This window comes from Ornithorhynchus anatinus, chromosome 12 (assembly GCF_004115215.2).
Source record: "Ornithorhynchus anatinus isolate Pmale09 chromosome 12, mOrnAna1.pri.v4, whole genome shotgun sequence".
NCBI classification, from domain to species: Eukaryota; Metazoa; Chordata; class Mammalia; order Monotremata; family Ornithorhynchidae; genus Ornithorhynchus; species Ornithorhynchus anatinus.
In genome coordinates, this window is record NC_041739.1 from 59,106,481 (window position 1) to 59,127,597 (window position 21,117).

The 21,117-nt window shown below is 65.4% G+C and overlaps 1 protein-coding gene across 1 annotated transcript in view; it reads left to right on the forward strand.

Moving 5' to 3' along the window:
• Positions 1–21,117, forward strand: part of SCFD2 (sec1 family domain containing 2) — a 139,121-nt gene that overhangs the window by 74,872 nt on the left and 43,132 nt on the right. The window contains exon 5 of the mRNA XM_029076554.1: positions 2,561–2,810. Within this exon, the coding sequence (XP_028932387.1) occupies positions 2,561–2,810 (250 nt within the window). The remainder of the gene's footprint in view (positions 1–2,560; positions 2,811–21,117) is intronic.

The window sequence follows — 21,117 nt, forward strand, 5'->3', positions numbered from 1 at the left end:
TCCGGGGAGCCCCCTTCCCCTCCGCGCTTGGCCTGCGGCCCCGGCAGGTAGGAGCGGGAGGTGAGCCGGCTGGGGGCAGGGGTTTCCCCGGGATTCCTCCCGAGGTGACCCGGGGTACAGAGGACGGATTGTCCGGGGCGCTGGGGCTCATTCAAGAGAAACGCCGGATCCGGACGGCAAGATAAACACAGGGTTCCTCCTCCCTCTCCCAGCCCCGGCTCGCCCTCGCGCCCCCCGCCCCCTCCCTCGCCCTCCGCGGCCAGCGACGATAAGCGGGGCCCGGGGAGGCGGGTGCCGCCACTGAGCCGCGGACGTCGGAGGTCCCTCGCCCGTCTCACCGCGACTGGGGCCGAGGGAATCCCGGGGCGGGTGGAGCGGCTGTTAGTGGCGCGGTGTAGTAAGCAGAGCACGGGCCTGGCAGTCAGAAGGTTGTGGGTTCCGATCCCGGCTCCGCCACTTGTCTGCCCTTGGGCGAGTCACTTCACTTGGCCGTGCCTCAGCGACCTTATCCGTAAAATGGGGAATGAGACTGGGAGCTCCGTGTGGGACGGGGACTGTATCCGGCCCGATCTGCTGGCGTGGCTCAGTGGAAAGAGCCCGGGCTTCGGAGTCAGAGGTCGTGGGTTCGACTCCCGGCTCTGCCACTCGTCAGCCGCGTGACCGTGGGCGAGTCACTTGGCTTCTCTGGGCCTCCGTTACCTCATCTGTAAAAGGGGGGATTAACCGGGAGCCTCGCGTGGGACGACCCGATGACCCCGTATCCACCCCGGCGCTTAGAACGGTGCTCTGCACGTGGTAAGCGCTTAACGGATACCAACACTATTATTACTGTTATTATTATCCACTCCAGCACTTAATATAGCGCCTGGCACCCAGTAAGCGCTTAACGGATATCATTTTTATCATTATCACTATAAGCAGAGGAGAGCCCTATTAACCTTACCCGGAAGCCCCGGGGCCGACCCAGCGGTTCCCGCGTGTTTCTGACGGTGCGGCCTCGCGCCTCCGTCCTCGGCAGAGCGGGCCCCGGAGTCCAGTGCGTGGGGAGACCCCGCCGTCCGACCGGGCCCGTGCCGAGCCCGCAGCTGGGGAGCGGGCGGGGTGAGGAGAGGGCGAACCGGCCCCATCGCTTTTGGACTCCCCAGAGGTGTGGGGTCGGTGCGCCCAGCGGGAACTGGGCTCACCCACCCAGCCCCTGTTCTCTTCTTATCCGGAAGGCAGTGACTCTCCCTCCCTTCGGAGTCTTACTGAAAGCACATCCCCTCGATTCTGTTCGTCGCTATGGTTCTCGTCTGTCCGTCTCCCCCGATTAGACCGTGAGCCCGTCGGGGGGCGGGGACCGTCTCTGTCTGTTGCCGACTTGTCCATTCCGAGCGCTCGGTACGGTCCTCTGCGCCTGGTAAGCGCTCGATAAATACTATTGAATGAATGACTGAATGACTGAATGAATGAATGAATGATTCTCCTCCGAGGGGCCTTACCTTCTTTCCTCTTCTCCCCCGGCGCTTCTGCGTCACTCTGATTTGCTCCCCGTGTTCGACGCCCCCCGTCGGCTCCTCCGAACCTACGGCTCTTACCCGTCATTTATTCGTTTACGTTAATGTCCCGCTCTCCTTCTAGACCGTGAGCTCGCCGTGGGCGGGGAGTGTGTCCGTTACATCTCGTCCGTTTATTATTTGCTGTGTGTTGAGTACCGGGATAGGTACCGGGTTGGTCACTGGCCGCGGTCCCTGTTCCGAGCGCGGGAGCCGGTGCAAATAAATTAGGTCAGACGGTCTCTGGCCCGCGCCGGCGGGGGCTCAGGGTTTTAAGAAGGAGGGAGAACTGGTACTGAATCCCATTTGGGAGAATTACAGTGGCACGGTCTAGCAGACGCTCTCCCCATTTTACAGATGAGGTAACCGAGGCCCAGAAAAATCAAGCGACTTGGCCGAGGTCTCGCGGCTGTCGTGCTCGCCGGAGTGCTCCGTGCCCCAAGGGTGCTCAGAAAATACCGTCACCGACGACTGCCGGAAGAGGCCCTGCTATCTGGAAATTGCCACTCCTCCTTCCGACATTGGCATTGGAGGAGCGGCGTCGCTCGGTGGCCAGAGCCCGGGCTTGGGAGTCGGCGGCCGTGGGTTCGAATCCCGGCTCCGCCACCTGTCAGCTGCGTGACTGTGGGCGAGTCGCTTCGCTTCTCTGGGCCTCAGTGACCCCGTCTGGAAAGTGGGGATGAGGACTGCGAGCCTCGCGTGGGACAACCTGATGACCCTGTGTCCACCCCAGCGCCTAGGACGGTGCTCTGCACGTAGTAAGCGCTTGGCAGATCCCAACATTCATTTTGGCTCCTTCTAACCGGGAAACTTCCACGCGGGGTTATGCCAACCTCCTCTGGCCGTGGGGGCCGAATTTCCCCGCACCGTTCTCGGCCCGAACCCCGGCGAGGCAGGCGGTTTCGGCAGCGGCGTCTCCGCGGCTGGCAGGGAGGTCGCAGGCCGGGGGGGCGGGGGGAGAGGAGGGGCGGGGTGGCTCGGCCTCCAGGGTCCTGACCCCCCACGGCGACCTTCTCTCCCCGCAGAGCATCGGCGAGGGGGAGACGCCCGGCCTGCTGGACCAGCTCCTGCCCGCCGTCAAGCCGGCCGACCGGCGCACCGCCGGCGACTTCGCCCCCGAAGACCTTCTGGTGCTGCTGGTGTACATCTACTCGGTGGCGGGGGCCGTCCGTGTCGGCCCCGAGCTGGAGGGCGCCGAGGAGCGGTTGAAGGCGGCCCTGGCCGACGTCCTGTGCCGGGAGCCGGTGCCGTCCCCGCTGTGGCAGAAAATCACAGGTGAGCGGGCGGCTCCGCGCCCCGACGCCTGGGGCCCGCCCGGCCCGGGCCGGGGGGCGGGGGGGGCGGCGGGCGGGACTCCGCCGGGCCTGTGGACGCGAGGTTTAGTCAGGCGCCGGTACCGCCCGGGGAGGGACCCGATTCCCCCCTGACTTGCAAAGAGGAATGGGAGGAGCGGGGCTTCGTCTGCTTAAGCCGCTCCGTCCGGGCCCTGTCCCGACACCACGTCGGGAGGGACGTCGCAGGCTGAGAGCCGGGTGATTCAGCGGGGATCTCTTACGGGGCCGGGCGGGAGGACTCAGAGCAGACATTCTCTTTTAAAATCCACGGTACCCGGAACTGTCCGCCCGGGGTATCGTCGTCGGTGGCGCTTATCGATCGCTTGCCGTGTACAGAGAAGGCTTGTACCGAGCGCTCGGGAGAGTAGTCTCCTGGAGGGACTCCCCCGGTTAGAGCAGCAGAAGGGGGTCGGGATGGAGGAACGTGGCTATCTGCGGGGTTTAAGTACGTCGCCGTCCCTCGGGATGCTAGATGCGAGGCCTCTTCTCACGGGCCGAGGCGGAGGCTTTTTTTCCCCTTTCGGCGTCCGTCAGGTATTACACGACCGCTGAATTCGTGGTCCCGAGGGTCGAATCCGTGGTCCCGGACAGACCGGCTGAAAGTCTCTCCGCTCCCGGGCCACAATCGAGTGTTGTTCTTATTCCTCCCCCGTGCGAGAGGATCTGTCGAGCTCCCATTCCCAAGGCTGGCCCGTCTCCCTTTCGGGGCTCCCAGTGGGTGCTCCCGGTCGGTCGGGTGGTCCATCTCATTTACTGAGCGCTTCCGTTGTGCGAAGCACTGTGCTGAGCGTTTGGGAGAGGACGGTGTAACCGTATAGAGAAGCAGCGTGGCTCAGCGGAAAGAGCCCGGGCTTGGGGGGTCAGGGGTCACGGGTTCGAATCCCGGCTCCGCCACTTGTCAGCTGGGTGACTGTGGGCAAGTCACTTCACTTCTCTGGGCCTCTGTCACCTCCTCTGTAAAATGGGGCTGAAGACTGCGAGCCCCAAGAGGGACAACCTCATTACCCTGCATTTACCCCGGCGCTTAGAACAGTGCTCTGCACGTAGTAAGCGCGTGACAGATACCAACGTCATTATCATTGTCGAGCAGACGCGGTCCCCGCCCACTAGGAGTCACCTCCCGGACCCCTCCTGCTACGAGGCGGCTTTCGGCACAGGTGACCGTGAGCCCAGGGAACAGACTCCAGGAGCCCAAAGACGTTCAGCCCGGGTCCGGGCGCCGTCGTGAATTCGGCGCGTGTCTCCGTTCCCTTCCGTCTGGGACCAGAGAGGCCCGTTTGCTTAGTCCGGCCCTAACGCGGAGCATAGCGCGTGGCACAGAGTAAGTGCTTCGCAGGTGCCGTGATGATCATTAGTATTAATACCGTCGTAATGTGTAACGTAACAATAATAAGCACTTACCGCGGGCCAGGCGCTCAACGGAGCCCGGGGCGGATGCGAGCGAATCGCATCGGACACGGTCCCACGTGGGGCTCACGGTCTCGACCCACGTGACGGGCAAGGGAACCGAGGCCCGGAAGGGCGAAGTGACTCTTCATTCGTTCGTTCGACGGTATTTGTTGAGCGCTTACTACGTGCAGAGCGCTGTACTGAGCGCCTGGAACGAACAAGTCGGCGACAGATAGAGACGGTCGCTGCCGTCCGACGGGCTCACGGTCTAACCGGGGGAGACGGACGGACGAGAACGATGGCAGTAAAAACCCACGGGGCCACACGGAAGACGAGCGGCGGAGCCGGGTTTCGAACCCGTGACGGCCCTGGCTCCCGGGCCCGGTCCGCCGTGCCGTGCCGCTTCCCGTTGTTATTACCGTCGTCATCTCTGTCATCGGGCTTTTCCCCGGGAGACCGAAACGGGGAGCGGCGGCGCACGATCTGTGCGGTGGTTGACGTTAAGCCATCGCTCTGTGGGTGGGCGGAAATTCAGAGGATCGGAGGGAGAGTCTGGGTGCGGCCCGGGCGGGCCGGAGAGCACAGTTCAGAGATCCCAGACGCCGCCCGGGGAGCGCTCTTCCCCACCCCCCGGGGCCTTGAGGAGGGGGGACCCTCGAGCTCAGTTCCCTGCACGCCGCGGGCGCTCGGGATACGCTACCGATGGATCGGTAACTGGGGTCCCCGGAGAGCCGGGCTCGCGGGGCTCCCGCGGGAAGGACGAGTCCCGATGCTTCCGGGCCGGCGGGGAGTCCCGGGCGGGGTCCGGAGGGGTGGGCTCACGTTGGGGAGCGGGAGGGGGTCGGCCGGCCGGCCTGGGGCCGCCTTCCTCCAGGGGCGGCTCACCGTGGGCAGAGTGGGTCTGCCGATTCCGTCACGTCGTCCTCTCCCGGGTGCCTCGTGCGGCGCCCCGCGCGCGGCAGGTGCTGGGAAAAGAGCGACCGACGGAGGGGCGGAGCCGGCGGGAGGGATCCGGGATAGTACCCATGATAACCGTGGCATCCGTTCGTTCGTTCACTGGTATCTATTGAGCGCTTACTACGTGCAGAGCACCGGACCGGGCGCTCGGAACGGACGGTTCGGCGACAGAGCCGGTCCCTAGCCAGTGACGGGCCCGCAGTCCAAACGGGGGAGACGGACGGCGGGGCAAATCAGAACGAAACGAAGAACGAGACGACGTAATCACGATAAACAGAATCGAGGGGAGGTGCGCCTCGTTAACGAAATAAATAGGGTAACCGATAAATACGTTAAGCGCTTACCGTGTGCCAGGCGCTGTTCTGAGCGCCAGGGCGGAGACGGGATAGCGGGGGTTGGACATGGTGCCCGTCCTACACAGGGCTCACGGTCTTAACCCCATTTTACAGAGGAGGGAACTGGCCCGGGGAAGTGAAGTGACTTGCCCAGGGTCACGCAGCAGACGAGCGGCGGAGCCGGGATCGGAACCCGGATCCTCCTGACTCCCGGGCCCGGGCTCCATCCGCTAGGCCGCGCCGCTTCTTCAAGAGGCCGTGATCTCTTAAAAGCGGTCGTGGGGGCGGGGAGCGCTTCTCCGGGGCCGGGACCAGTGGGAGGGGGCGACGGAGACGGGGGGGTCGACCCCCGTGTCGGGCTCACTTTCGACCAGTAATGATCCTGTTGGTATTTGTTAAGCGCTTACCGCGTGCAGAGCGCCGCTCTAAGCGCCGGGGGAGATACAGGGGAATGAGGCGGGCCCACGTGAGGCTCCCGGTCTTCAGCCCCGTCTTACGGATGAGGGAACCGGGGCCCAGGGAAGTGAAGTGACTCGCCCACGGTCGCACAGCTGACAAGGGGCAGAGTCGGGATTGGACCCCCGCCGGGCCCAAAGCCGTCGAGGGGAAGGGGCTTCTTCCCGGCGTGGGACATCCTCCGCCCCGCGCGGTTCGGAGTTTCGTTTCCCGGGAGACCGCGGGGGTTTCCGGAGGTCCTTAAGGGAGGTCGAGGGGAAGCGGTTCGGCCCGGCGCCGGGGGCCGGCCGGAACGTTGACTTGGGAAATCCCGGAGATTCTGCGCCGGTCGGGGTCGGGGTCGGGGAGCTGCCGGCCGCAAACCGGAGATAAAGCGGGGACCCGGGAGAGATCCGGGGGCCTTGTTTTCCCTCGGCGGCCGCTCTTCTGTTCGCTCGGGGTCGGCGCCGGGTCTCAGCTGCCCCGCCCTGACGGCCCCCCTCCGCTCGGGCAGGCGGGTGCGGGGTTGTTTGCCGGGGGCGGACGCTGCCCCGGGCCCCCGCTGGCCTCGGGACCCCGGTTGCGCGCTTTCAGAATAACGACGACGGCATCCGTTAGGCGCTTGCTATGTGCAGAGCACCGTTGTAAGCGCCGGGGAGGATGCAGGGCGATCGGGTCGGGCCCCGTGGGGCTGCCGGTCTTCATCCCCATTTGACAGACGAGGCACAGAGAAGTGAAGCGACTTGCCCGCAGTCACGCGGCCGGCAAGCGGCCGAACCGGGACCCGAGCCGTCCTCCGCTCGTAGCGATCGATCCGGCGAGGACATTTACCGAGCGTTTGCCAAGAAAAGTAACTGCGGTATCTGGTAAGGGCTCAGTGTATTCCAAGCACCGGGATAGATACGGGGTAAGCGGGTCGGCCCCGGTCCCCGTCCCACGCGGGGATCGCAGTCTCAATCCTCCTTTGACGGATGAGGTGACTGAGGCCCAGAGGAGTGAAGTGACTTGCCCGAGGTGACACAGCCGACGGGCGGCGGAGCCCGGATCGGAACCCGGCTCCTTCTGACTCCCCGGCCCGAGCGCTACGCGCTACCTACTGGGCCGTGCTGCTTCCCCACTGCTCTCTACCGTGTGCGGAGCACTGTACTAAGCGCTTGGGGAGGTACAGTACACCAGAACAATAATAACGTTGGTGTCTGTTAAGCGCCCACTATGTGCGGGGCATTCATTCATTCATTGGGTAGTATTTACTGAGCGCTCACCATGTGCCGAGCACTGTACTAAGCGCTTGGAATTGGACGGATCGGTAACAGATAGAGACGGCCCCCGCCCGTTGACGGGCAGAGCACCGTTCTAAGCGCCGGGGTAGATGCGGGGTTAAATCGGGTCGCCCCACCTGGGGCTCACGGTCTCAGTCCCCATCCGACAGCCGAGGGAGCCGAGGCACCGAGAGGTTTAGTGACCCGCCCAGAGCCGCACAGCTGACAGGGGGCGGAGCCGGCGTTCGAGCCCACGGCCTCCGACTCCCAAGGCCGGGCCCCCTCCGCCGAGCCGAAACAAGGGGAAGACAGATGGCTCAGCGGAAAGCGCCTGGGCTTCGGGGTCAGAGGTCACGGGTTCGACTCCCGGCTCCGCCCCTCGTCAGCTGTGCGACGGTGGGCGAGTCGCTTCGCTCCCCCGTGCCTCAGTTCCCTCGGCTGTCAGATGGGGATTAGCCGTGAGGCTCACGTGGGGCGACCCGATGACCCCGGATCTCCCCCAGCGCTTGGAACGGCGCTCGGCCCACGGTAAGCGCTTAACGGCTACCAACGTTATTATTCCCGGACGCCTCTTGTACGTAGAGCGATATACTGGTTGCTCGGGAGCGGGTCGTAAGCTCCTTCCGCTAGGTTGTCAGCTCCTCGAAGGCGGGGGTCTCGTCTGCCTCCTCTACTGTGCTCTCCCGAGCACTTAGTACAGTACCGGGCACACGGTAAGCGCTCGGTAAGTACCCTGAATTAAGTGAGAAATCCAACCCGTCCCCTCCAGGAGCCTGGCTCAGTGGAAGGAGCCCGGGCTTCGGCGTCAGAGGTCACGGGTTCGACCCCCGGCTCCGCCACTCGTCAGCCGGGTGACGGTGGGCGAGTCACTAGGCTTCTCTGGGCCTCGGTGACCTCATCTGGAAAATGGCGGTTAACCGGGAGCCTCGCGTGGGACGACCCGACGACCCTGCATCTCCCCCAGCGCTCACAACAGTGCTCTGCACCCAGGGAGCGCTTAACAGATGCCAACGTCGTCGTCGTCGTCGTCGTCATCACCGTCCAGAGTGCCCCCCGAGAACCCGCTGACCCTTAGCGTGAACTGCACTGAGCAGAAGAACCTTTTGGAGCCGCGTTAAGCCAGTGCTTAACAAACCCCGGTGCTGCTATTATTATCGATCACCGTCACCGGCTGTTCTTCTTTTTCTCAGTGGTATTCGTTAAAGCGCTTACTGTGTGCCAAGCCCTGTACTAAGCACTGGGGTAGATACAGGGTAGGTCGGACGCCGCTGGTGGCCCACGTGGGGCTCGCTTTCCCAGCCTCCATCTTGCCGGGCGAGTAATTGAGGCCCAGAGAAGTGAAGTGGCTTCCCCGAGGTCCCAACAGCGGATACGTGGTTGGGCCGGGATGAGAACCCAGGTCCTCCGACTCCCGGGCCCGGGCTCGTCCCGCTAGACCGCGTCGCTCCTCGGAGCGGTGTCTGCGTTGGCGTAACGGTTTGTCCGTCCGCCTCGAACAAAGCACTCTCGCAGATCCCGGGGGAACCGTGCGAGAGAGAAGGATCGCGAGCAGGCGACGGGGTGGTGGAATCTGGTCGCCTGGAAGTATTTTAAAAGGAAAGAAAGTCGGGGATTTTTTCCCCTCCCGATAGTCCGGCCCTTCTCCGTCGTCGTCGGAGGTCACGGTCGGTCCTCGTATCCTCGGCGCCTGGGCGGGGAGAATGGCCGGGACTGGGGGTCGGAGGTCATGGGTTCGAATCCGGCTCGGCCACCTGTCGGCTCGGTGACTTCGGGCAGGCCACTTCACTTCTCCGTGCCTCAGTTCCCTCATCCGGGGATTAAGACTGTGAGCCTGACGTGGGACGGCCCGATGACCCCGTATCTACCCCAGCGCTTAGAACGGTGCTCTGCGCGTGGTAAGCGCTTAACAGACGCCAACGTCATTATCGTCGTTATCGCTTCGCCGCACCTTATGGCCCTTCGTCCGTAAAGAAGAGTGACGGCCGTCGGTTACCCGGGGAAGGCAAGTCCGCGAGAAATGTGGGAGAGGTGTTTAGTCGGGGAAGGCTTCCCGGAGGAGATATGCTTCTCGCAGGGCTTCGAAGACGGGGAGACCGGCGTCGGCTCTGAAGGGGAAGGGATCCCGTTCCGGGCGGGAGGGAGGGAGGGAGGGAGGGAGGATCGGGGCGAGGGCCGGGTGGGGGCGAGAGACAAGATCGAGGCCCGGCGAGTAGCTTGGCGTTAGAGGGGTGAGGCGGGCGGGCCGGGGAACGGTGGGAGCCGAGAGACGAAAAATCGGGGGCGCGAGACGGTCGGCTCGGCCCTAGAGCCGACGGGCGAGGAATTTCCGCCGGATGCGGAGAGGGACGGAGGTCCCGTCGGGAGGTTTCGGAGGAGTGGGGAGATTTGCGCCGTAAACCTCTCCGGAACGACGATCCGGGCGGCGGAGCGAAGTCAGGATCGGAGAGGGGAGGGGCCGGAGACGGGGGGGGGGACGGGGGGGGGGACGGGGGGACGGGGACGGGGACCGGGACGGGGCGAAAACAAACAGTTGGTGTAAAACGAAGCCAATCTGGCCCTGAGAACGGGGCTGTGGTTCCAGATCCCTCTGGAAGGTGAGCCGGGCTCCCTCGGGAGCCGCCGAGCGACACCGAAGCCAGCCGTGCCCGCGCCGGATGTCGCCACGTGGTACGGCGGAAAGAGCGCGGGCCTGGGAGTCAGAGCTCGTGGGTTCGAATCCCGGCTCCGCCACTCGCCGGCTGTGTGACTTCGGGCAAGTCACTTCGCTTCTCGGTGCCTCGGTCACCTCGTCTGGGAAGACGGGGATTAAAACCGTGAGCCCCACGTGGGACAGCCTGATCACCTCGTATCCCCCAGCGCTTAGGACGGTGCTTTGCACATAGTAAGCGCTTAACAAATACCACCGTTCATTTTGTTTTATTTTCCCGAAGCCCGACCCTCCCCACCCCGCCGCCGCGGTCCCCGGCGACGTCCGCCTGGGCCCTCGGGAGGCTCGGGCCGCTCGCCCAGTGCCCGGGGGGACTTGCGGGAGCCCGGGGCGGCAGGGCAGTCCGAGCCGGCAGATGGTGGAGGCGGGAGGACTTGGCCGAACCGGATGGTCCCGGAGGGACGACTGAGCAGACCGCAGCGTCGTCGTGACGATAATCGTAACTGTGGTGTTCCTGAAGTGCTTACTACGCGCCGGGCACTGTGCCGAGCCCCGGGGTGGATACGAGGTAACCTGGCCGCACCCAGTCCCTGTCCCGCCTGGGGCTCGATCCCCATTTTACAGACGAGGGAACCGAGACGCCGAGAAGCAAAGCGACTCGCCCAAGATCACGCAGCGACCCGGGGGGGGGCGGGGGCGGGATTAGGACCCGTGACCCTCGGACTCCCGAGCCCTCTGTGATCCCCGAGCGGTGTGAATGTTAGGGCCCGAAGAATCGGAGGCCCGAATCCCCGCAGGGAGGACGCGGCGGCGCGCGGGAAGACCCGCGGCCGGAGCGTTTCTGACCGTCGGCCGCTTCCTCCGAGGGGAGGATGCGCCGTCCGGTTCCCCGGGTTTCTTCTGAGCGAAACCTGCTCTTGCGCCACGGACAAGAATGAAATTCTTTCCCCTGCGGCCGGGGGAAAATCACGACGGGAATAAGGCATTAGGGTAACCCGCTAGGATCGCTCAACAAGAGAGCTGTCCCGGTTTGGAAATTCTGGTATTCTTTCCACTCGGGGCTCGGCCCATTTCAGAGGCAGACCGAATGTCGTCGACCTCATTTGATGTAGCTGTTGAGTAACGTGCGTCGTGGTGGACCGTTGTAATAGTTGGACAATAAAACGCAATGTAACAGTTGTTCCAGGATTTCTCGTGGGAGTGATTTAGGGCAGACGTGTGTTCTTCATCAGAGTTTCCAGCAGAAACCCCGGACGTCGAGAAGGAGAAGGGGGTCGCGGGGGGAGTCTTTTAGACCGAACCGCGGAGCACCGTCACGGTTTTGTCACGGGGCCGAACCGAGCGAGAGTTTTCAGCGAAGCGCCCGGAATGTTCCGGCCGGAAAGAGCTCTCCGTTTCCCCGACCCGGCGCCGCGCCGGCGCCCGATGGCGGCCCCGCGCCGCTTGGGGGTGCGTTGGCTCCCGCGGAGCGATCAGCCTTTGCAAACGTCCCCCTCCCGGCGATGATGATGATGATGATAACGTTGGTAGTTGTTAGGCGCCTACTAGGTGCCGAGCACCGTTCTGAGCGCTGGGGTGGGCACAGGGGAGTCAGGTCGCTCCGCGTGGGGCTCACGGTCTTCATCCCCATTTTACAGATGAGGCGACCGAGGCCCCAAGGGAGTGAGGTGACTTGCCCAAAGTCACGCAGCTGACGAGCGGCGGGGCTGGCATTCGAACCCGTGACCGCTGACTCCAAAGCCCGGGCTCCTGCCACTGAGCCACGCTGCTTCTCCCCTAGACTACGGGCTCGTTGCGGGCGGGGGTCGTGTCTCTTGACCGTTGCGTCGGACCCTCCCGAGCGCCCGGTACGGCGCTCTGCGCGCGGCGGGCGCTCGACACGTACGGTTGATCGTAAAGTGGGGGTGGGACCGGCTCCCCGCTTCCAGAAGGAGACTCCGGCCGGCGGGCGCGTGATTTTACGGAACTCTCCCGAGCGCTTCGGGCAGCATCCTGCACTCGGTGAGAGCTCGGTAAATCCCAGCCGGTCGGTCTAGTGACGGTATCCCGTGAGCGCTTTCCGCGTCCGAAAGTCACTTCACTGCCTCCGTGCCTCGGTTCCCTCGTTCGCGAGATGGGGGGGTCGAGACCGGGAGCCCCACGTGGGACGCGGGCTCCGTCCGAGCCCATCTACTCGTACCCGCCCCAGCGCCTGGCGAGGAATAAGCCCTCGGCCGGGCCCCTTGTCGTCGTCGTCGTCGTCGTCGTCTCGTTACTGTTATCAGTCTGTCTCTCTCTGTCTCTCTCCCTCTGTCTCGGTCCGTCTCTCTGCGTCTCCGTCTCTCTCTCTCCCCGCCGCCCGCCGCCGGCCGGCCCGGCCAACTGGAACAGGAAACCGATGTGTCGCGACGCTCGTCAGCGTTGGCCGTCCTGCGGCGCGCAGATGCGACGGCGCGTTGGTCTGCCGGGCCCGGGGCTCGGACCGACCGGCCCGGGGCGACGGGGCGCGTTCCCCTCGGCCGTCCGGCTTCGTTTTTCATTCGGTAGCGTTTATTGAGCGCCTGCCAGGTGCAGAGCCCTGTACTGAGCGCTTGGGACGTACGAGCGGGCCACAGACAGAGACGATCCCTGCCCATCGACGGGCTTCGTGCGCCCGGCGGGCGGAGCCTGGGGGGGGGTGGGGGGGGGGCGGTCGGCCTCTGGCCTGGAGGCTTTTCCCGCGCCCGATACCCGTCTCTCGGGCGGAAGACTCGGTCCTTACCGATGGCGGTGGTGACAGCGAGAGCGACGCCTTTTGCCCGAAGCGCGTTCGCGTCGGCCATCTCCTCCTCGGGAAGCGGCGCGGCTCAGTGGAAAGAGCCCGGGCTTGGGAGTCGGAGGTCACGGGTTCGAATCCCGGCCCCGCCGCTCGTCAGCTGCCTGACCCGGGGCGAGTCGCTTCGCTTCCCTGGGCCTCGGCGACCTCGTCCGTCAAATGGGGATTAAGACCGTGAGCCCCGCGCGGGACGAGCTGATCACCCTGTATCCCCCGGCGCTTACACGTAGTAAGCACTTGACGGATACCGTCGTCATCGTCGTCGTTATCGTCAACCTCGCTGCACCCCGGCGAGGTGGGGGAGGCCAGGGGGTTGTCTCCCCCATTTTAGAGATGGGGAAACCGAGGCCCGGAGAAGTTAACCGGCCCGCCGGAGGACGCCGGGACCTTTCGACTCCCAGGCCTGTGCTCTGTCCACTAGGCCGTGGCGTGCCTCGGTTTCCTCGGGGGTCAAATTAGGGCCCTTCCTCCCTCAGACCGGAAGCCCCCGGGGGCGGGAACCGCGTCCGATCCGATCGTCGCGTGTGAGTGATTTACGTCGACGTCTGTCTCGCCCTCTAGACCGAAGCCCGCGTGGGCGGGGAACTCTGTTGTCTCGCGCTCTCCCGGGTGCTCCGCGCACGGGACGTGCTTAATAAACCCCCTTAACAGACGCCAGGCACTGGGTAGAAAGGGCCCACTAAACGTCGGGGCGAACCGGGAACCCGCCGATGCCGGGAAGCGGCGGAGGTCCGGCGGAAGGAATGGAGAAGGGTAACTCCGGCCCCCGAGGGCCCGGCGACCCGCGACCGGGGGATCGGGCAGCCGGAGGGGCGTGCCGGGGGAGGATCCGTGACCCGGGTCTCCCCCACGCGCCCTCCGCCCCCGCGTTTGAGTCGCTCAGACCGCGGCTACCGGTTGGGGAGGCCGCTGAGGGCAGTGCCCCTCGGAGCCTCGGAGGGGGCCCCCCCCCCCCCCCCCCCCCGGCCTCTCCTCCCGTTAGCCCTCGTGAACCGGGACAGATCGATCGGGGGGCCGGAGGCGGGACGGAGCGGGAACGGACGAGCGGGTGACCCTACCCGGTCAGGAGACCAGTCGGCCGCTTGTGGATTTTCCCGCCGCCGGCAGCTCCTCCCTCGACCTCCGCCCTCCCCCCGCCCCGCTCTTTCCCGGTCCTTTCGGCCCCCCGGAACCGGACGGGCCGAAACCGGGATCCTCGGACCTCTTTCCCGACCGGCCGAAGCGCCGGTGCCGGGCGTGGAGGGGGACGGGGCAGGGGCTGAGACTCGGCTAGAATGAAGCCGGAGGCTGTGGATCATCCACGCTGTCTCGGTCCCGGTCCCCGGGGCTGACGGATAACGGGCGGGGCCGCCAGTTCTTCACCCCAGCCGTGAAACGGGCGTCAGATACCTGTCTTCCCTCCCTCTTTCCACCGAGCCGTGGGTGGGTCCGATTTGGGATCGACCCCAGCGTTGATTCGGTGCCCGGCCCGCGGCGAGGCGCTCGGTAAATGCCACGACGGCGATCATCGTCACGGAGAGGCAACTCCGCCTTGTGGATAGGGCGCGGGCCTGGGAGTCCGAAGGAGCCGGGTTCTGATCCCGGCTCTGCCGCTCGTCTTCTGCGGGGCCTCGGTCGCGTCGCCTCGCTTCTCCGGGCCTCTGTTAACTCGGCTGGAAAACGGGGATCGGGTCTAGGAGCCCCATGTGGGTCGGGGACTGTGTCCGGCCCCGTTGTCTGGTGCCCGCCTCGGCGCGGGGTGCGGCGCCCGGCGCGCAGTGAGCGCTTACCGGATACCGCGGTTATCATCATTCCCGTCGTCGCCGCCGTCTCCGGCCGCGAGTCCCGTCGCCCCGGGCGAACGGCGCGCCGGTGCCCTCCGTTAGCCAGGCTGACCGCGACTCGGCCGGAGCCGCGCTCCCGCCCCCGGGTCGCCTCCGTGACACGCGATTCGTTTTCATTAGCCAGCGGGTCGGGTCGCCGGGAAGCGGCTTCCGTATGGGACCCGGTCAGAAGGAGAAACGGTCGCTGTTTCCGGGGGCTCCAGAGGGCCGTCCCCCCCCCCCCCCCCGCCCCCAGAAGCGCCCTAGGATCGCAGCTCTGATCACCTTAGGCCGGGTGCTCCGCGGGATGGCCGGGATGGCGTGGGCCTTTCCTCGGCCGGGATTCACGGAGGCCGCCGGTGCCCGCCGGGAGCGCGCGTACGTGGCGGGGACCTGGGTGGATGGAACGGAGAGTCAGCTTCGCTTTTTCTTCCTTCAGATGGTATTCGTTAGGCGCGTAGGGCCGGGCGGGGTACGGGGCGCCGGCGGAGGTACAGGATGATCAGGTTGGACAAAATCCCCGTCCCGCGTAGGGCTCCCTGAGCCTTCGGGGCAGAGAAATCCCACTGAGCCCCTTCCCGGGCACAGCCTCTCACCTCCCTCCCCCCTCCCGCCCGGCGGGCTGGAGCTTCTGCAGCCGGGCCCCGAGCGGCGTCACCGGTCGCCGTCACCGCGCCGGCGGCCGGGGCCGGCCCCGTGCCCGCCTCGCCCGGCGGTCCGGCGGGCGGGGCCCCGGGGGGGGGGGGGGGGGCGGGCCACGCTGGGGAAGCCGCGCGGCCTAGCGGCTGGAGCCCGGGCCCGGGAGACGGAAGGACCCGGGGTCTGACCCCGGCTCCGCCTCTTGTCCGTCCGGTGACCTCGAGCGAGTCACTTGGCCGCACGGGGCCTCGGTCGCCTCATCTGTAAGATGGGGCTGGAGACGGTGAGCCCCACGGGGGACGGGGACTGTGTCCCACCCCGGCGCCTAGAACGGTGCCCGACACGCGGACGCCGTCACTCTTAACATCTTCACTGTCACTCTCCGCCCCTCTTTGCTCCGGGTATGTCAACGCGAAGCAGCTCGGGAATAGCTCTGACCAGTGAGTGGGCCTTTTGTCATCGATCCTAGCCTGGGAATCCTGGGATTCTAGGAGGCGGGATGGGGGACGAGGTCACGGGGTGCAGGAATGAGAACTCCACCTGGCCCCCCCGGGACGTTGCCGAGATGAAGCCGAACGTGGCAGGGCCGCTCGGGATTTGCAAACCCTGGGATCCGGGGCGGGGCCCAGCCCGTCGCTCCTCTCCCCCTGCCCCGGGGAGTCGTCCCCCCCGCCCCCGTCGGGCGGTTTTGTTTATTGAGGGCTTACCCTGTGCAGAGCGCCGTACTGAGCGCTCGGGAGAGTACGGAACGACAGCGTTAACGGACGCGTTCTATGCTCGATTCTGTTTATTCTCGATCCTACGTATCGCCATCGTCCTCGTCCGGCCGTCTCCCCCGATTAGACCGTAGGCCCGTCGGAGGGCCGGGACCGTCCCTCTCCGTCACCGATTTGTACAGTCCGAGCGCTTAGTACACAGCGAGCGCTCGATCGGGACTATCGGCTGAACATTCCAGACGCAAGAGGACCCCTAACGGATACGAGATAAACCGTTGCCCCTTCTTGGAAGATGAGGCGCGTCTTCACCGCTTCCTCCGGGGCGGCGGGTGCGCTGGCGTCGGAAACAAGCCGTCCTCGCGCCCGGGGCGCCCGGCACGGCGGGCGGGGCCGGCCAGCAGAGTTTCGACCCTGGATCTGGGCCCTCCGGGCCCCTGATAATCACAGTGACGACGTTGGTGTTCGTTAAGCGCTTACTATGGGCCGAGCACCGTTCTAAGCGCCGGGGTTAGGCGCGGGGGAATCGGGTGGTCCCCCCGTGGGGCTCCCGGTCTTCATCCCCATTTTACAGGTGAGGTCACTGAGGCACCGAGAAGTTAAGCGACTCGCCCGAAGTCACACGGCTGCCGAGTGGCCGAGCCGGGATTCGAACCCGTGACCTCTTGCCACCGAGCCACGCCGCGGAGCGTTGGAGCTGGGCTTCCCGGACTGCCGTCCCCCAGAAACGCCCTCGCGTCCGCCTCTTCCCGGCCGCCTCCCTCTTACCCTCCCCCTCCCTCCTCCCGTGCTCCGACTCGTTCGCTCAGTCGGCTGTATCTACTGAGCACGGCGGAAAGAGCCCGGGCTTGGGAGTCGGAGGTCGTGGGTTCGGATCCCGGCTCTGCCGCTTGTCGGCCGGGTGACGGTGGGCAAGCCGCCTCGCTTCTCTGTGCCTCGGTCCCCTCCTCCGGAAGATGGGGATTAAGACCGCGAGCCTCCCGTGGGGCAACCTGACGGCCCCGTGTCTCCCCCCAGCGCTTAGAACGGTGCTCTGCGCGTAGCGAGCGCTGAACGGATGCCGACGCCATCGTCGTGGTTCCCGGGATTCTCTTCGGCACGTCGTGGACACCCCCGGGCGGACAATAGAGGAGAAGATGTCAGCGGACCGGGAGGTCCGTGAGGACCGGGATTGTGCCTTCTCCACTCTCATATACTCTCCCGAGTGCCCAGGACAGTGCCCTGCACGCAGTAGGCTCCCAAATGGAGTGAGCCCCGAACTCAGGGCTCGGCAAACGCCGAGCTCCAAGCGCAGCGCTCCGCGCGCGGTCGTCACCGGCTACGGCGCTCTACTGATGGAAGGGACCCAGAGCGGTGCTCAGTGCGGAGGAGGTGCCCAGTACAGCATTCTGCGCAAAATAAGCGCCCAGTAGATGCTTGCCATGGACTGAAAAATCTCTCCCTTTTTTTTTTTTATGTGGGATTCGTTAAGTGCTCGCCGTGTGCCGGGCACTGAATTAAGCCCTGGGGCAGCTGATGAGGTCGGACGTGGTCCGTGTCCCAGTGGGGGCTCGGTCTTACTCCCCCCGTTTCACAGACGAGGTAACTGAGGCCCAGAGAGGTGAAGCCGCCCGCCGAAGGTCACGCGTCAGACGAGGGGCGGGGCCGGAGTTCGAACTCGGGTCCCCCGACTCCCGGGCCCGTGCGCCTTCCGACCGCTCCCCGCCTCCCGTCCCAAGCTGAGCATCGAAGACGCTAGCAGATGCCGCCGACCCTGGATTTCCCGGGGCCGGAGCGTCGGGAGGGCGTCGCCGTCCCGGCAGGGCAGAGACGCGGCGGCGCGGCTCGCCGGGGGCAGGCCGCGGGTTTCGGGCGTCAGGAGATGAGCAGGAGGAACCGGCCCCTCGTCACGGTGACGCGATGGGGATGAAGCAGGGATGAAGGCGCCCCGTGTTTCACAACCGGGCGCTGCGAAGGCTCCGGGCCGCCCCCGCTAATCCCCCCACCCTGTCCGGTCTCACGGGTCGCCCTCGGGCCGTGTTTACGGAGCGGCCGCCCGGGCGCACGGAGGGGATTGGAGGTAATCCTCAGCTGTCACGCGACCGGGAGGACGGGGCGCCGCGGGACCCTGAGGGTCAGTCACTTTCCGTGCGGGCGTCCGGTTTCTGGAAGCGTCCCTCGCGGGTTAAATTCGGATTTCACGAGGGATCTGTCGGCGACACGCTCCCGGGGGCGCCGGAGCCGTCCGGGCGAGAGACGGGGCTCGTCTGACGGTTCCGGGTCCGTCGGCCGGGGGTCCCCGTCCCTCCCCGGGATGCCACACGGGGCCTTCCTTTGCGAGAATCTGCGAGAATCTGCGAGAAGGCGGGCCTCGGACCCGTCTAGAAAGCTTCCCGTTCAGAGACCCTCCGCTCCATCTTGGGGCCCCGGTCCATCATTCGGTGAAACCTTCCCAGCGCACGCCGAGGTCTCGTTGCACCGAGCCCCTCCAGTGTGCGGAGCGTTCTACCGGGCGCCCGCTGTGGGCGGATTGTCGTACCGGGTGGACGGACGCCGTCGTGGCCCGGACCGTCGGCCGGGCCCGATTCTGTCGATTCCCTTCATCTGCTATCGTCTTAATGAGACGTTCACCCCCTCGATTCTGTTTATCGCCGTCGTCCCCGTCCGTCCGCCTCCCCCGATCAGACCGTGAGCCCGTCAGACGGCGGGGACCGTCTCCGTCTGTTGCCGACTTGTTGCTCTGCACGTAGTGAGCGCTCAATAAATGCTATTGAACGAACGAACGAATGAATATCCGTTACCGATTTGTCCATTCCGAGCGCTTAGTACAGTGCTCTGCACGTAGTAAGCGCTCAGTAAATACCGGTGAATGAGTGAGTGAATGAATGAATGAATGAATGAGTGAAAGTCTGGAGCGGGTACTGTGCCTAGAGCTGAGATCACCCGGCGTTCTCGGTGGGGAAGGTTCCGGGGCCCCAGACCCGGATCCTCGGGGTTGCCGGCATCTCAGGACGGTCATCCCTCGGGCTGCGCGATCTTCCTTGAGATCGGAAGCTCCTCGAGGGCAGGGCCCGGAGCTTTGGCCTCTGCTGGGCTTTCCCGAGTCCCTAGTACAGCGCTCTGCCCAGAGGAGCCACTCAGACGACGCGATCGAACGGCGGACTGATTGATTGAGTAGGCGCGGAGTTAGATGTGAGAGAGAGAGCACGCCGGGGGTGGATCCCGTCGGCTCACACGCGCCGTCAGGGCAGAGACCAGGCCCTGAAAATGACGGAGGGGGCTTTTCCCTGAGAGGAAGCCATAAAAGTCAGTCCCGGGGCGGTGTGAAATTTGGCCCGTCACTTAATGATTCAGCCGTCCCGGAACAGAGCCCAGAACAGAACACGCAGATTCACCAGCCCCGTTTGGCACCCGGATGGCGGGGCCCGGCCTCCCGCCACGCGGGCATCCGCCGCCGGGGCTCCCTCCCTCCTGCCCACCGGTCGGACCGAACCGCCGGCGTCTCTGAGGCCCGCGGGTGACGTGACTCCTCCGGACGGCCCAGCGAACCAGCCGTTGGGCGCGGAGGCGGCACTGGCGGGCCGAAAGTGTTCTCTGTCCTCCATCTCTGACGCGCACGAGGAAGCCCTTCCCCGGTCCCTCCTCCGCCCTCCTGTCCTCCTTTTCCCTGGGCTCGGATCCCCGTCGGCTGAGGCCCGCGGCAGCTTTATTTCCGTCACTGGGAATCTCGGATTTCTATCGCGACGGGGGATCCCGCCCTCCCCGGCCTGGCCGCGGCCGTTTCCGGGAAAGGGAGAACTCGCCCTTCGTCTTTTTGCCGCCTGTTCCGGGGCTCGGGCCTGGCACCGAGAAGGCCGAGGGTTTTTGCCTTTTTGACCCGCCGAGAACCTACCTGCTGGTTTGCAACCGAGTCTGAGCCTCGACTGAGAGACGTAAATGCACGGTTGCATTTTGGGCGCTCCTCGGTCGCGGTTCGTTATCGTCGTTCTTGGTTTTTCCACGAGGGTCAGAACTGGCTTCAAAGGGAACCAGAAGGTCGCAGGTCGTTCCGTCGATGCAGACGCGAACGGAGGCTCGGGTCGGCCCGGGGGCCCACCGGTCTCTCCCGCCGGCTTTGGCCCGGGAAGAGGGGCCTGCGATGAGAAGCAGCGCGGCCCGGTGGATCGAGCACGGGCCTGGCAGTCGGAAGAGCCGGGTTCTAATCCCGGCTCCGCCACTGGTCGGCCGCGTGGCCTTGGACCAGTCACTTCACTTCCTCTGGGTCTCGGTTTCCTCATCTGAAAGAGCGGGATTAAGATCCTCAGTCCCACGCGGGCCACGGTCTGCGTCCGACCCGATTATCTTGCATCTACCCCGGCACTCGGTTCAGAGTCCGACACGTGAGTGAGCCAACGGACACCACGGAGAAAAACCAGATTCTGCCGAGGCCAGCGTTTCCGACCACAGCCAAAAGGGAGTAAGGCAGAGGGCTCTTCCCGGGCCGACTTTTTTTCTAATGGAATTTATTAAGCACTCATGCCTTGGGGTGGGTGCAAGATGATCGTGTTGGACGTGGTCCCACGTGGAGCTCACGGTCTCAAAACCCATTTTACAGACGGAAACGGCCGAGGCGCTGGATCGTTCAGCGACTCGCCCAAAGCCGCGCGGCGGACGAGTGGCGGAGCTGGGTTTGGAACCCGCGTCCCCTGACTCCCAGGCCTGGGCTCTTTCCGTTAGGCCGTGCCGTCTTATCCCTTCACTGTATAAAACCGCGCTCCGAGAGAAACAGTTGTCTGAGCTGTTCCTCGCAAGTGCAGATGGATTCGAGGGTTTTATCCATTTTAGGGTTTGGGAGGCTCAGTGGATTCCGTCCGCTCACTCACCATCTCGGTCCTGGCGGGCCACGGTGGACGGGGGTCCGATCTGGGGGGGGGGGGAGCCTCGGGTGGCCGGTCAGGCGGGCGTGCGCGTGCCGAGCGGTTAGAGCCCGGGCCCGGGAATCGTACGGACGTGGGTTCCGGTCCCGGCTCCGCCACCCGTCTGTCGTGTGGCTCGGGGCGGGTCGCCTCGCTTCTCTGGGCCTCATTTACCTCATCTGTAAGACGGGGATCACGACTGTGAGTCCCCTGTGGGACGGGCACCGTGTCCAACCCGATTTGCTTGCGCGTACCCCAGCGCGTAGTTCCGTCGGATCTCTCGAGCCCCGACTCTCCCGAAACGCTCGGGAGGGTACGGCATAAAAACCAGGCGCGCCCCCCCGCCCCCCGACGAGCTTACGGTCCAGAGGGGGAGACGGGCATTAACGGAAATGGATCACGGC